The sequence below is a fragment of the Manihot esculenta genome, chromosome 17, assembly GCF_001659605.2.
Source record: "Manihot esculenta cultivar AM560-2 chromosome 17, M.esculenta_v8, whole genome shotgun sequence".
NCBI classification, from domain to species: domain Eukaryota; kingdom Viridiplantae; phylum Streptophyta; class Magnoliopsida; order Malpighiales; family Euphorbiaceae; genus Manihot; species Manihot esculenta.
Genome location: NC_035177.2, coordinates 26441314 through 26456085, shown reverse-complemented (window position 1 = coordinate 26456085; position 14772 = coordinate 26441314). Strand labels below are relative to the sequence as shown.

Below are 14772 nucleotides of genomic sequence, written 5' to 3'. Positions count from 1 at the left end.
TAAAAATAATTTAATTAAAATACTTATGTGCTGGTGGGATCACTTTTTTTTTGTTTTTTGTCTCCCTTCTGAAATTCAAAATCAGTGGGGGCAGAAAGTAAACGTGGCTTGAGTTTGCGATCTGAATTTGAATTTGATTAGATTCACTAAAAAATAATTTCCTTTCCAAAACGACAATCATAACGGCACTTGAAGCCGCTTGTTTGATTTAAATAATGAAACGGAGTCGTTAAGATTGCTTTTTGGACCTTTCGGTTCAATTATGAAAAAGGACAGAATTTGGTGTAATTGATTTTTCTTTTCCTATCTATTTTTTTTAATAAAAATAAATTTCATTAAATTTTAAAAACAATAGATTCACAAATATAATTAAAAGTAAATTTTATTAAATTTTAACAACAATCGACTCAAAAATATAATTAGAAGGTAGAGAAAAAATTTCAACCAAATCCAACATAGCACGGATAATTCGAGCAGGCGTATGAGCTATACCGTTAGCAGATCTATAAACAAAATTAATAGAAATAGAATTTATCTCAGAGATTAGAGATATACATTAAAAAAATAAGTCTACCAAATGATGATAAATCCTGATAATTGAGATAAATTATAGTTCGAACCAAAAGTTGAGCGTCTGATAATTGAGGACCAACTACCATCATTGAGCCAGCTTAAAACTTTCCTAAAAGTCATGGTCTCAGCCGTAGAAGTATCAAAATTACCAAGAATCCGTTATTGTCATGTTGCAATAAACTCACCATTCTCTCTCTTTAAAACACAACCCACTCCCATAACCTGATGTAAAAATAATGCAGCATCAACGTTTAGCTTAAAACTTTCAATAGGTGGCTTTTCCCATAGAACACGAGCTGGAACATTAACAATTAAATCCCTGCAACTTTTAGCCGCCTCCCAATCTTGAAGAAAAGTTTTTGCATGCCTAACCACCACATGAGGCGAACACCTCTTCTACTTCCATACCACAGAGTTTCAATTCTCCCATAAAAGCCCAAACTACCACAACCACCACCCATAAAGTAGAAGCAGAAACTGAGTCGCATACCCAAACAAACCATTCACTAAATGACTGCATATGGAAAAAAAGCTAACCAAATTCAGTCATCATCCAACAATCACGGGTAAAAATGCAAGTAACCAGAACATGTATTACCGTTTCACTTTGACTAGAGAACACAGGATAAGACTCACTTACTTAGATATTCCTATGAATTAAATTAACCAAGCATGTGATAGCATTAAGATAAGCACATCATACCAAGTTCAAAACCTTCAGTGGAGCTCTAATATACCAAAGTTTCTTCCATATTAATCTAACATCAACTAAGCAACTCAAATGAATAGTCTATGTCAAGAATCTATAAGCACTTCAAACCGAATAGAATCCACGTTTGTCAAATTTTCATACCCAATTATCCGCTTGTCCAATGATACTTAAAGGAATAGACAATATATTATGAGCATCAACCTGATTAAATATAGATAAAATTAAATCTCTCTTCCAGCATCCATGTTGAATGAGATCAGAAATCAAAAACACATCACAATCTGTATGTCGAGGAGAAGAAATCTTACCATTCAAATTTAATGGCACCCATGGATCATCCCAAACCAAAATGCTTCTAATATGTCCAACTCATTTAAAAGCACCTGACACAATGAACTTCTTACTATCCCACAAACTTCTCCACAAATAGCTTGGATTACTCTCAATCTCTGAATCTAAGAATGAGCCAAATGGAAAATACTTAGCCTTAAGGGTTCTTGCCACCAACGAATTATCTTTAGTGAAAATTTCCCACGCGTGCTTCCTTAACATAGATAAATTGAACTCATGCAATTTCTTAAAATCCAACCCACCATCAAACTTCGATTTTGCCATCCATTCCCAACTTACCCAATGCACACCTCGTCCATAAGAACTCCCTCGCCCCAACCAAAATCGAGCCATAAGCTGCTGCAATTCATGATAAATTGTTTGCGGCACCAAAAATAAATTCATAGCATACGTTGAAATTGACTGAAGAACAGCTTTTAACATCACTTTTTTTCCCGCCCTAGATAAATATCTTCGCTTCCAATAATTAAGCTTTTGCCACATTCTATCCTTCATAAACTGAAACACCTCACGCTTATTAATACCGATTCGCGTCAGTAAACCCAAATACCCCCAAATTTTTATGCTCCACCATACCCAATATAAAACATACTTTCTGTCATATATCAAAAGGTGTATTTCGTGAGAAATACAAAGAATACTTGAAATAATTGATTAATTATCCCAACGCCTCAACATACACATCCATAACCTCTTTCACCACACATGCTTTTCTTACACTTGCTTGAAAGTAACTAAACTGTCATTTGCAACAAAAAAAAAATTTATAAGAGCTCTTCTCGTAATAAAACAATCGTTACATAAAAAAAAAAATTTTATTTCTCATTTGTTTAAAATTATAAACTATTTTCTTTTTAATATAATAATTCATTTGTTACATTTTTAAACTCTTATGTATTATAGATTGATAAAGTAAAATTTAATTATTTTAAAAATAATTTAGTAGTAAAATAATGTGAATGAAAATATATTAATAAAATATTAATTTAATTACATTAATTTTTTTTTAATTCACTTTAAACTAAATATAAGCCGATTTTTATGGAATGAATACAACAATTTTTGTATTATATATTGATAAAGTAAATTTAATTATTTTAAAAATAATTTAGTAATAAAATAATGTGAATGAAAATATATTAATAAAATATTATTTTAATTATTTTTTAATTCACTTAAAACAAGTGGATTTTTATGGAATGCATACAACAATTTATTTATAAAATTGTTAATGCACTTTTATTTAATATTCATTAAAAATTAAAAGATTTTTATTTTAGATGTAATTTTAGTAGTATATATTATATATTTTCAAACAATATAAGTGTATCATATATTAAAAAAAATAAATTTATATATTATTTTATCTATATTTATATTTAATTTAATAATTACTAAATTTATTCTTATGTGATTTTATACTCTTTATAATCACATCTAAAATTTAATGTTAGAGAGAAGAAGTAAAATGTGAGAAAATGAGAGAAAAGAAGAAAAAGGGAGGAAGAATCATTGTAGGATTTTCTTTTTTTAGTTTTCTTATCATCTTTAATCTTTCTCTGCTGGTATTTTAGGGTTTTCTTTTGTCTATTGATGGGTGAGTCTCGTTGTACCTTTTCTTCCTAGATTGCATGTCTTCTTTTCTAGGTTTTATGTTATATGTATGTCTTTCGCTTTTCTTTTGCTTTTGTGTTAATTAGTGAGGTGTTAGGTTGTTTTTGCTTTGGGTTTGTTCTGGTTTCTATTGCACCTGTGATAATGATTGGTATTCCGGCGTTGTGCGGCAGTGTGGCAAAGCGGTGGTGTGTAGTGGTGCTTTGTTTCTACCTGGGTGTGTTTAGTCTGATTCATTTTGTGGTTGGTTTGGTTGGCCAATTTTTTTTAGTTTGATCTTTTGTTTTGTCTTTCTTAGATGAACTAGATTTTGGTGGTCTCTACAATCTTCTTTGTATCTATATTCAGTTAAGCTTTGGAAATGCAATTATACTTTGCATGCTCAAAAAAGAAAATCTAAAATTTAATGTTTAAAATTAATTTTTATTTATTATTTATAAGATTATTGATTTCAATCATTCAGTGATTTCAATCATTTAATGGAGGAGAGCAACCATAATTAACATGTTCTTTCCTATTTCAAGGATGCAATGGTTCGAAAATCAGGCCGCTACAGATGCTAAGGTTCAGATCAACATAAGGTGGCCGGAACCCATAGCAAGTATTATACATTTTATTACACCTGATATAATCCCATACATGATTTTAAAAAGCATACAAAAACATTTTTATCACATAAACTAAAACTCTATATGTGCATATAAACAAAGTTAAAAATATAAACCCATATTAGAGCTATCATCAAATGCTCCAGTATGGTTATTATTACATGCCTCGGTTTGATTTAAATATAACTTAAACTTTAAAACTTTTATATAATAAGATTATGAGAAAATGGATTATAAAAGAAAATTCGGACAAAACACAATTCTAATTCACAATACATATTATATGTCCATAACTATAACTATTACGTCATAACTATATTATAAAATACTGCTAACTTTCCGAGCTTACTCTGGTCCTACAAACCTAGACTTAGGGTAAAGGGATAAACTACTAGAGCATAGTGAGCACAAACATAATCATAAAACAGTTAAATAAGATATATGATCGTACGAATGCGTCACAACACAAACGATTCATATCAAGATGGATTTGTCACCAGTAACCCTCCATAATTTCAATAGTGTTCAACCCACAATGGGTGCTCCTCAAGACTTTCTCTTAAATATAACATAACATATTCATAATGTCAGGGGTGTAGAATGAGCACTCTAGTCTTTCTCTTGAATAATTCCAGGGCGTAAAATGGGCCTCGACTTGGACTTATATATCCATCATAACATATCATAACATGCTCGAGGGCTAGTGGGTCATCCAATATCCATCCACAGTTACAATTAATTATACAATACATCATATTCATAAATTTTAATACAAAATAACCTAATCATATATACATGGCATTCGTGATGCATAAACATGTTTAAAATATTTGATTTATTTAAAATAATAGTTTAGTTTAGTTCTACTCATCTTTGGCTGATGAAAGTTTAACTCCGAAGCAGTTATCTCACTGCTGGCTTTTACGGTCTCCCAAGTCCGATTCTATACAGATGGGTTAAAATGAAGGACCAAACATAATTTTACAACTCTTAAAACTACCCCAAGAAATCCCTAAAAGCATATAAGAAAGTATGTAGAAAATGAGCTAAAAATGGCTGGACAAGAGACTTTTAGCGGCAAGTTCGGTGGCCTAAAGTTCTCTTACAGATTCGAAAGTCAAACTTTTAGAGGCACTTTTGACGACCAAACATGACTACCGATTGAACATGCCTTCTTCTGCAATATAGAATCCGATTCTACCTCAACCAACAGCCTTCAAAATGCAATTAAATACATATGCAACAACTTAGAACCCTAAAGAAACATCTAACATTTAATTAGAAGGTTCAAAGCAACTCTAGAAATATCAAATCACCGACATGCAATCAACTAAGCACATAGACACTCTATATTCAACATAAAAAGAGAAAAAGACATTAACCTTGCATGCATTTTAATTTCAGCAACTCAAGCTACACACAAATCGCATTAAGCCCAAAAGCAACGAGTTTTGAGAAAGCCAAACTTGCATCTTGAAGGAAACACAACCACAACGATAAGGAAAATTTGGAAAAGAAGAATAGATGAACTCTGAAAATCTCAAAAGCTAACTCGAATATTCAACTTGATTCTTCAAAACAAAGGTAAATCTCATGAATTTCTAAAGAATTTATAGAAAATCAAAGCAAAAATCATCAAGGGTGTCTTAGGCTCACCTTTGCCTGAAAGAAGAGAGAAAACTTCTCTCAATAGTGGGTTAAAGACCTTTTATAGCTGGGTTTGTCAGCTTGTGTTTGGCGGTTAAGCCTTGATGTTTTGAGAAATCTTTTCTTTTAAACATGTTTTGAAATACTTGAAATTCATTTTCCTAAAAAAATCATTTTACTCTTCTAATGTTTTCGGTTTTAAGATTTTAGATTCCAATGGAGATTCTACCAAAAAATTGAAATTCTGACATCAGAATTTAGTCGGGTATTATATTCTTCTCCCCTTAAGAACATTTTTCCTCAAATGTTTAACCACACATGCAAACACATAGCATACACATTAAGAAAACACATAAAATAATCAAACAACTTAATTCAAAAGAGATGAGGGTGCTACCTAAGTATTGACTCTCTGGTCTCCCAGGGTACTCTCTTCCATATTGTGGTGGTTCCATAAAACTTTTACCATTGTGATTTCCTTATTTCTCAGCTTTCTGGTTTACGTGTCTACGATCCGTATTGACTGCTCAACATAGGTGAGATCTCCTAGGATCTCTATATCAGACTCACTAAGAACCTTGTCTAGATTTGACACGAATTTTCGTAACAAAGAAACATGAAAAACCAGATGGATTCTCTCCATAGAAGCAGGTAAATTTAACTTGTAAAATACATTTTCAATCTTTTATAAGATTTCAAAGGGTTTGATGTACCTTAGAGCTAGTTTACCTTTCTTTTCAAAACGAACCACCCTTTTCATAAGAGACACCTTAAGCAATACTATATCTCCCTCCTAAAAGACAACTTGCTTTCTATAGATGTCGACGTAGCTCTTTTGCCTACTCATAGCTGTTTTGATTCTTTCTCTGATAATGGGTTGCTCTATTGGTAATCTCTATTAATTCTGGCCCTACTAAGGCCCTTTCTCCAACTTTTTCCCAACAAATAGATGATCTGCACTTCCTCTCATATAAAACTTCATAGGAAACCATCCCAATGCTAGCATAGTAATTGTTATTATAAGCAAACTCCACAAATGGTAGAAGTTACCTCCAAGAACCACCAAAGTCTAGCACACACATCCTTAACATGTCTTCTACAGTTTGGATGGTCCTTTCTGACTATCCGTCAGTCTGTGAATGGAAAGCAGTGCTAAAATCTAACCTTGTGCCCATAGCATTCTGCAAACTCCGCCAAAACTAGAAGGTAAACTGGGGTCCCCTATCTGACACTATAGAAACTAGAGCCCTATACAACCTGATAATTTTTTCCATGTTGATATGTGCTAATTTGTCCATAGATTAACCACTTCTGAAAGAGAAAAAGTGAACAGATTTGGTCAATTTATCCATTATTACCCATATAAAGGTAATAATTCAACTTGGTTTTTCAAAACAAAGGTAAACCTTATAAATTTCTAAATGATTTATAGAAAATCAAAGTGAAAATAATCAAGAGTATCTTAGGCTCACCTCCACGCGAAAAAAAAGAAAACCTCATCTCAAAATCAAATTGAAGGCCTTTTACAGCTGAATCTGTCAGCTTGTGTTCGGCAGCCAAACCTGGGAGGTTTGGTGGCTGAAACTTGATGTTTTGAGAAATCTTTCTTTTTACATATTTTAAAATACTTTAAGTTTATTTTTATAAAAAATCCATCTTATCCCTCTAAATTTTCTGATTCTAAAATTTTGAATTCCAATAAAAAATTTTTCAGAAAATTAAAATTTCAATACCAAAATTTAGTTGGGTATTACAAAGGAGCCCACATAATCTCCTTGTGGTACTGTATAAATTCCCATTTTGAAGGGATAAGTTGCAGATTTAATACCGAAAATGGACCCTATGCTCATTAATTGGTTAACATGATTTGGATTATGCGCACCTTTAAAATGAAGATAAATAAATGGTTAAAAAAATCTAATTTGTTGTGAGCCATATTAAATATTGAATTTTAATTTAATTTATTTTTAAATTATTATTAAATAACTATTACTTATTAGAATTTCATGGCAATGTATGATATATGTTCTACTCAGTTGATTTAACTTTTTATTTATTTATTCATACTTTAATTATAAAGCTATGAATAAAATTAAATTAAAATATAAAATTTTAATATTTTTAATCCCATTATAAGCCTTATTTATTGAATAATTGTTCATCTAATTTAATTACATTTTTTAAAAAAAAAACATTTGTAATTTTATTATTACATTAAAGAAATCGTAATAAAAAGAGGTGGATTAACATATCAAACTCTCAAACCTGATTCAGAATGAAATTCGTTGTTACTAAATGAATAATCAGATTCGCTATTAACGATCCCATTTAAAAAATTTTACAATTATTAATAATCAAATTAAAAAATTATCTAACAGTAAAATCTGATAAATTAATTATTTGAACAATTTCTCGTATTGAGCTATGGAGGTGGTTATTTTATGCCGGCAATGCTTCATCGGCAAGGAAATAAAATATGGTGTCGGCAACTTGTGTGTAAAACATTAACACCCAAATGAGTTTGACCACTAATTGAATCGCCACACATGGTTTGATATTGAATTTTGAAGGCGAAGGCCACATTGAGCATTGTTTGAAGGAAATGGTAAAGGTCATTATCCACATATTTCATTTTCACAAGTTTGAATTCTTGGAACCAGATCAAACAAAATAGGGAAAAGTAAAAATAAAATATATGTGATTTGATGGATTTTTTTAATTTCAGATTTTGTGATTCATTATTGGTTTAATTGAATTTAAAATAAGATAAAATTATATTTTATATTATTAATTAGTTAAATATATAAATAAAATAATTTTTATTTATAAAAATAATGACTAGGACTTATTTTATTAAACTTATGATTACAAATTTAACATTGTTAATAAAACTATAGAAACAATAACTATAAATAACATTTTTTTAACAAAATTACAATAAATATATTAATTAATAATAATTTTATTATTCAGTTTCTGCAATTATCAAATAAAAACTTATTGAATTAATAACTAAAAATCAAGTTTTTTTTAAAATTATTAATAATAATTAGACCAATCTGAATATACATATGTTAAAGATAATTAAATTTTATCAGTTTAATTTAATTATTAATTTGAGAAATTTATATTTTAGTCTTTGAATATTATTATTATTAATAAGTTAGTCCCTATATTTTCAGAATTCTATTAAAATATTTTTAATTTTTATTTCCGTCAATAAAATAATACTTGTCATATTTTTCGTTAAAAATAGATAAAAAATAAGGAAAAAAATTTTTAAAATTCAAATTTATCTTCAAATAAAATACCTTATTTAGTAATTTGAATATTACTATCAGTTATTATATTTTTAAAAATTTATTAAAATATTTTTATCTTTTTTTATATGTATTAAAATATTTTTATTATTTTTTTCGTCAACGAAATAGTTTCTTTTTCTCTTTCTCCTTGAAAAAGAAAAAAAAAAAAGATAATGATGAAGGAGAAAAAAATGAAGAAGAAAAAAAGAAGAAAGAGAAGAATAAGAAGACGATGATGAAAAAGAAGAAAAAGAAAAAGAAAAAAATGAAGAAAAATCTCTTTCTCTTCAAAAGAAAACTTGAAAAAAAATAATAAAAAAAAACAGAAGAGGAAAAAGAATTAATGAAGGAAAAGAGGAAGAGGAAAAGGAAAAGGGAAAAAAAGAGTAATTTAACTTTTTGCTATATTTTTAACGAGAAATTATAAATCTTTCAATTAATTATAATAGAATAATGCATATATTTTTTGGGTATTTTTGTTTTAAAATTTTGAAAAAAAATTATTGTTCTTTTTCGGTTCGTCGGTTTAGGCCTCTATTCGATTAGCCCAATCAAAAACCACAACATGGGCCCATATCAAATAGCACATAAAGAAATTAAAAGGTTAAAAAAAAAAAAGAAAAAAAAATTATGACAAGGTCCGCTTTGCAATTGTAAGAGGAAGACGAGAAGCAGAGCTGCAGAAGAGCGGCTTCAGCTGGAGAATGTGAGTAGCCTCTGGATCTTATTTATATACACATCTCAGATCTAACCCTTCTCTGATTCAATGCATATGAAATCTACTTGAAGGTCCTAAATTTTGTTATCTTGGAGAGAGAACGAATCAGAAAAATGGATGCATTAAGGAGACAAGCCAGCAAGCTAAGAGAACAAGTAGCCAAGCAACAGCAAGTAAATTATATTTCTTACCCTTTTCTTTTCACTCTTTGATTTGCTTGTTTTGGCCTGTGCTTTTTGGATTATGTTTTGGTTCCTGGGAAAATGTGAGGAAAACGAGAGAAATTAGTGGAAAATTTTATTTTTCGCATGCTTTGGTTTTTGCTATTTTGGGTTTTCCAGTAATTGGATTCAACTTACATGTGTTACAAAATGGTTAAAACTTTTAAAGGAGAGTAGTTTAATTGTGATTTTGTACGCTTTTGGCCAAATATGGTAGCTCTACGTGGATCGAATTATCGAAACATGAACGTGGGCTGATGTTCTTTTAAAGTGCTGATACTTGTAATTTTTTTTCTATCTCAGAGGTATCAAATGTGAGATCCATTTCAGTGGCCTCACTCACTCTGTCTCTGTTGGAAATGGAATTTTACTGATTTTATCTTATTGACCGTATTCATTTCATGAATTAATACTGATTCCATGTTACTTGGATTCAGCATGCAGCATGTGAATCCACAAGTCAAAACACATACATTGCAAGTTTATCATTTAGAAGCTTAATATAATATGTTTAAGAGTTTAAAATATGTTTTGAGAGTGTTGAATGAATTGGTAACATCAGATACCATAATTTCTATATTATTTTTGCATACTTTTATATATTTTCATTGTAAAAAATACTAGCCTTTATTTAATTTAATAGTTTGGTTTCAGGCTGTGATAAAACAGTTCAGTGGGACTGGTTACGAAAGCTCAGATGTTATGGTTATTGATGAGGTTGAGTTGCAGAGACATCAACAGCTGGAGAAACTGTATAGGTTGACTCGTGCAGGGAAGGTAGGATAGTTTTGCTTTGTTGAAATTAAAGTTATTTGCCGTTATCAATTCCCAAACTAGCAGCTGTTTCTGCTTCAGACTTTATTATTTCACATGCTTTAATCACGTGTTATTAGAAATAAAGCTGATATTTCATTAGTAAAAATTAATATAAGGGGAAATACTTAGCTTTTGATAATTTTTCTTAAAAGAATGGAAACGCGGGTGACATTTGATGTTAATCATAAGTCATAATCTTTAAACATGCAGCTGATAAATCAATGCATATAGGAAATGCTTATCTTTGATAGTTTTGCTCAGAAGAATGGGAACACAGATGAGAGGATGCTTTGAGAAGGCTAACTGACCCCATTCCTAAACTTAACAATTGAGGTTGATGTTACTATTAAGATGGAGGGTGCATTGTGTTGCTTTTGTTGATTGAATTAGCTTTTACAAAAAAAAAAAGTATCTTAGAGAAAGGGGTAATCAGCTCTACATTTACAAGAATGATACCTTATTCTGCAGAATTTTGTCCAGTTGTCCTATCCTTGGTTCGCCATTTCCATGAAGTTCTTTTCTTCGCTTTCTAGGATATTGAATGCGTGTTAAGTTATTTCCTTTTTTTGCAAATTCTTACACTTGTGACCACTTTCTAATTTTATGATATTCTTTATTTCAGGATTTTCAGAAGGATATTGTTAAAGCAGCGGAAACATTTACAGCCATTGGGTACAAACATATTGAAGCAGGTGAGTATCAGTCAATATGTTGACCTTAGTTTATTACCATAAGGGAATATAAACTTGAGTATAATAAATTTGATGTGGGCTTCTTACGTACTCATTTTGGTGATAGGAACCAAATTGTCTGAGGATTGCTGCAGATATGGCACTGAGAATGTTAATGATAACATGCTAGCCAAGGCTGTGGCCATCTATGGTGATGCTCGGAAGCATGTGGAGAAAGAGCAAGAGGATTTGAATCGATTGTTATCTTCACAGGTTGACTTTTCCAACTGTACATAAATGGAAAGAATTTTGTCTCCTTAAGAGACAACTACTCTGCCACATTTAATCATTGTTTTCCAGTGGTTATGTTTTGGACATGTTTTCTCGACTCAATTGAGTCTGTCGCACACTGATCTGGCTTAGCACTAAGGATTGGTTTCCTTTGTTCAGCTTCCTCTTCTTCTCCTCCTCCTCCTTTTTTTTAAGTGGGAAAAGATGATGTAATGCCTCAATTAGGCTCATCTTCAAGCCTAGATAATAGCTTTGATCCTTAATTCTACTTTTGTTCGAGATTTTCTGTTGTGGTATAGAAACTACTTGTCATGACATTTGTTTGAACTTCAATCAAAGACAAGCCACAAAATCTTTTTAATTGTTGTCACCCAGGTTCTAGATCCCCTGCGAGCAATGATTACTGGTGCTCCTCTGGAAGATGCACGCCATCTTGCTCAACGTTATAGTCGGATGAGACAGGAAGCAGAGACACAGGTAATTAGAAAACTTGGCATCTCATATATTGGTACTATGCTATGTCATAAAATCCTTGTTCACTTTATGCTCGGTAGCTTTAGCATTTACCTAAGTAAACTCATAACTTTTATGGACTACTAAAAGCAAACAGGCAGCAGAGGTTTCCAGAAGACAAGCAAGAGTAAAGGAAATGCCAATTCCGGAAAATGTTGCAAAGCTGCAGGCAGCAGAAGCAAAGATGCGAGAACTAAAAGCAAACATGGCTGTTCTTGGTAAAGAAGCTGCAGCTGCTTTGGCTGCTGTTGAAGCACAACAGCAAAGATTGACTTTCCAGAGGCTTGTTGCAATGGTTTGGCATGCAGCTAGGATTTTCTAGTTCTGAAGCTTTTTAACTATTTTGGAAATTGATATTCATTTAAGTTCACATTTGTGAAGGTTGAAGGAGAAAAGAATTACCATCTGAGAATTGCTGCCATTCTCAGTGAGGTTGAAGCTGAGGTTAGTTTGATTTTCAGAGAAACTGTCATCCGTATGGAGAATATACTAGCTTATGTCTTAGGCTGGAATTTGTGACAGATGGTCTCAGAGAAACAGCGGAAAGAGTCTGCTCCTCCAGTGATTTCATCCCCTGTAATTCCATTGGAGAATGTCTCGGAGAAAACCATGTACTTCTTGGCTGAAGTAAGCTTCCAAGATCCAACAGCTAACTTTCAACTTTGAAGAATGGGTTTGCAAGTCTCTTCAGATGAAATTAGTTATTCTGCAACTTCTATATCAAAATACATGTAGCTTTAATCATATCGTCATGGGTCCCAGCTTGGGGTTGAGCTTTTGGAGTTCTAGCTTAAAATCTTGATCTAATGAGCTGTTTAACTAATGTAAAAGTCCCTGTGTATGGCAAATATCGGTATCACTGTGCTTATTGTTATTGAATGTTCAATCCCATTCTGACTACCGACCATGTTTATTGAACTGTTCATGACACAGATTTTCATAGGACAGGTTGGACATTTCTATGATTTCTGCTTTTGCAATGGGATTAATGCATGATTCTGGAATTTGTGAAGCTCTTTAAATAGTGAAATAATTTAGACTCTAAAATTTTTCAGCCACAGAACATAAATTGTAAAATCTTTGTTATCTCTTGCAGGCAACACATCCTTTCAATGCAGAAACGGAGAAGGAGCTGAGCTTGGCAGTGGGTGATTATGTTGTTGTGCGAAAGGTATTCTCTTTCACTTTTAGGTGCAAAATTTCGGATAGATAGACAGCATTTTCTTAACAAGTAGGTAGTTCTAGCTTAGGCAGTTGGCAATTGATATCTGGAAAAAATTTCAAATAGGCCCCTATACTTTTTATCAAAAGACCAAATAAACCAATTTTAATTTTTTGGCCATAGAAATCTACAATCTTTTCTTTTAAGTTCAAGCCTCCTTTGAACTTTTTATTTGATCTTTTTTCCATCTACTCTTGCAATAGGAGAAAGGCACAGTAAAATGGTGATATAGAATGATATTCCAAGAGTTAAGTGTCCCTTCGATGGTGGTTTGGCTTACAGCTCGTCATTGAAATATCCACACTTGTCCTTGGTTGGATCTTGTTTTCCACATTTGTCCCTGGCTTCCCTCACTTTCATGCTCATCCTTTACTGCTGATACTCGAGTCTGTCAACCATAACAGTCATCGAAACAACCCACCTTACCGCAAGAAACTCAACCAGCTTTATGACAAGAAACTCAACCAGACATAAGATTTGGTACTCGTGTGGCTCAGAACCACCTAAACAGAATAACAGATCACTACCCCTTTGTCTGGAAGAAAGTAGGGTGGCAAGAAAAGGAAGAAAAAAAATGGAGTAGAAAGTGAATTGAGAGATAAGTTTCTCCCTTGTTCGGGAATGAAGGAGTTGGGGTGGGGTTGGGGGGGGGGGGAGAGGAGAAATCATTAGGCATAATTGAAATTGACTTTACCGACATTTTAGTTGCTTATGGAATGTTTCTGAGACTTGATATATAATTCCAGGTGAGCCCAACTGGATGGTCAGAAGGAGAATGCAAAGGAAAATCTGGGTGGTTCCCTTCAGCATATGTGGAAAAGCGTGAGAGAATTCCCACCAGTAATGGGTCTTCTCAACTTTATTAATACCACTCGAGTTCTCAAGTAGTACTACACAACACTCTGGAACTTGAATATGCAAAAGAAAAAAGAAAGTATGAAGCTTGTTGCATTTTGTAACACCCTTGTGTTTCTGGCGCCTGTTACCTAATTTGAATGTATATCACTTCACTGAATGTTGGAATCCGAGTAAATTTTTTTTTTCTTTTAGAATCATACAGAATATGTTGTTCAGTAAAAGTTTTTCCATATTTATCATCAAATGTATTCTCTCTCAAGACATTTATTTATCCAAGGATAGGAAGTATTATTATTGTTGAAACTTTGCTGGACTTGTTTTCCTGGTTTGATGAACTTGCTATAAAAAGGTAGAAATGAGGTATCTTGTAGTGGGAACTTTGAAATTAAGAATTTTATAAAAATTTAATTTAATTTAATTTAATTTTTTTTTATTATTATTTTTTTTTATCATGGACGCACAAGAGATCCATCACGGGAAATCAAAAGCGATGGCAACATCAAACCAATAAGATAACAAACCCAAAGATTATGCTACTTTTACTTTTGGCGAACGATCAAATCTGACCTGTTTTAATAGCGGATGCAGATTGGATTGGATAGTATGATGATAGGTAAGCTTGTTAAACTTTAATGGGTTTTGGATTTTTTTAAGA

General features: G+C 31.8%; 1 protein-coding gene across 1 annotated transcript; it reads left to right on the top strand.

Moving 5' to 3' along the window:
• Positions 1-9399: 9399 nt before the first annotated feature.
• On the top strand, positions 9400-14420 carry LOC110604449 (SH3 domain-containing protein 3). The gene is made up of 11 exons (XM_021742607.2): positions 9400-9513; positions 9597-9698; positions 10401-10523; positions 11185-11254; positions 11361-11506; positions 11900-12001; positions 12135-12332; positions 12419-12481; positions 12560-12664; positions 13134-13208; positions 14006-14420. The coding sequence occupies exons 2-11, from the start codon at positions 9639-9641 to the stop codon at positions 14123-14125; spliced, it is 1062 nt and encodes a 353-aa protein (XP_021598299.1). The 5' UTR covers positions 9400-9513; positions 9597-9638; the 3' UTR covers positions 14126-14420.
• The last annotated feature ends 352 nt before the right edge of the window (positions 14421-14772 follow it).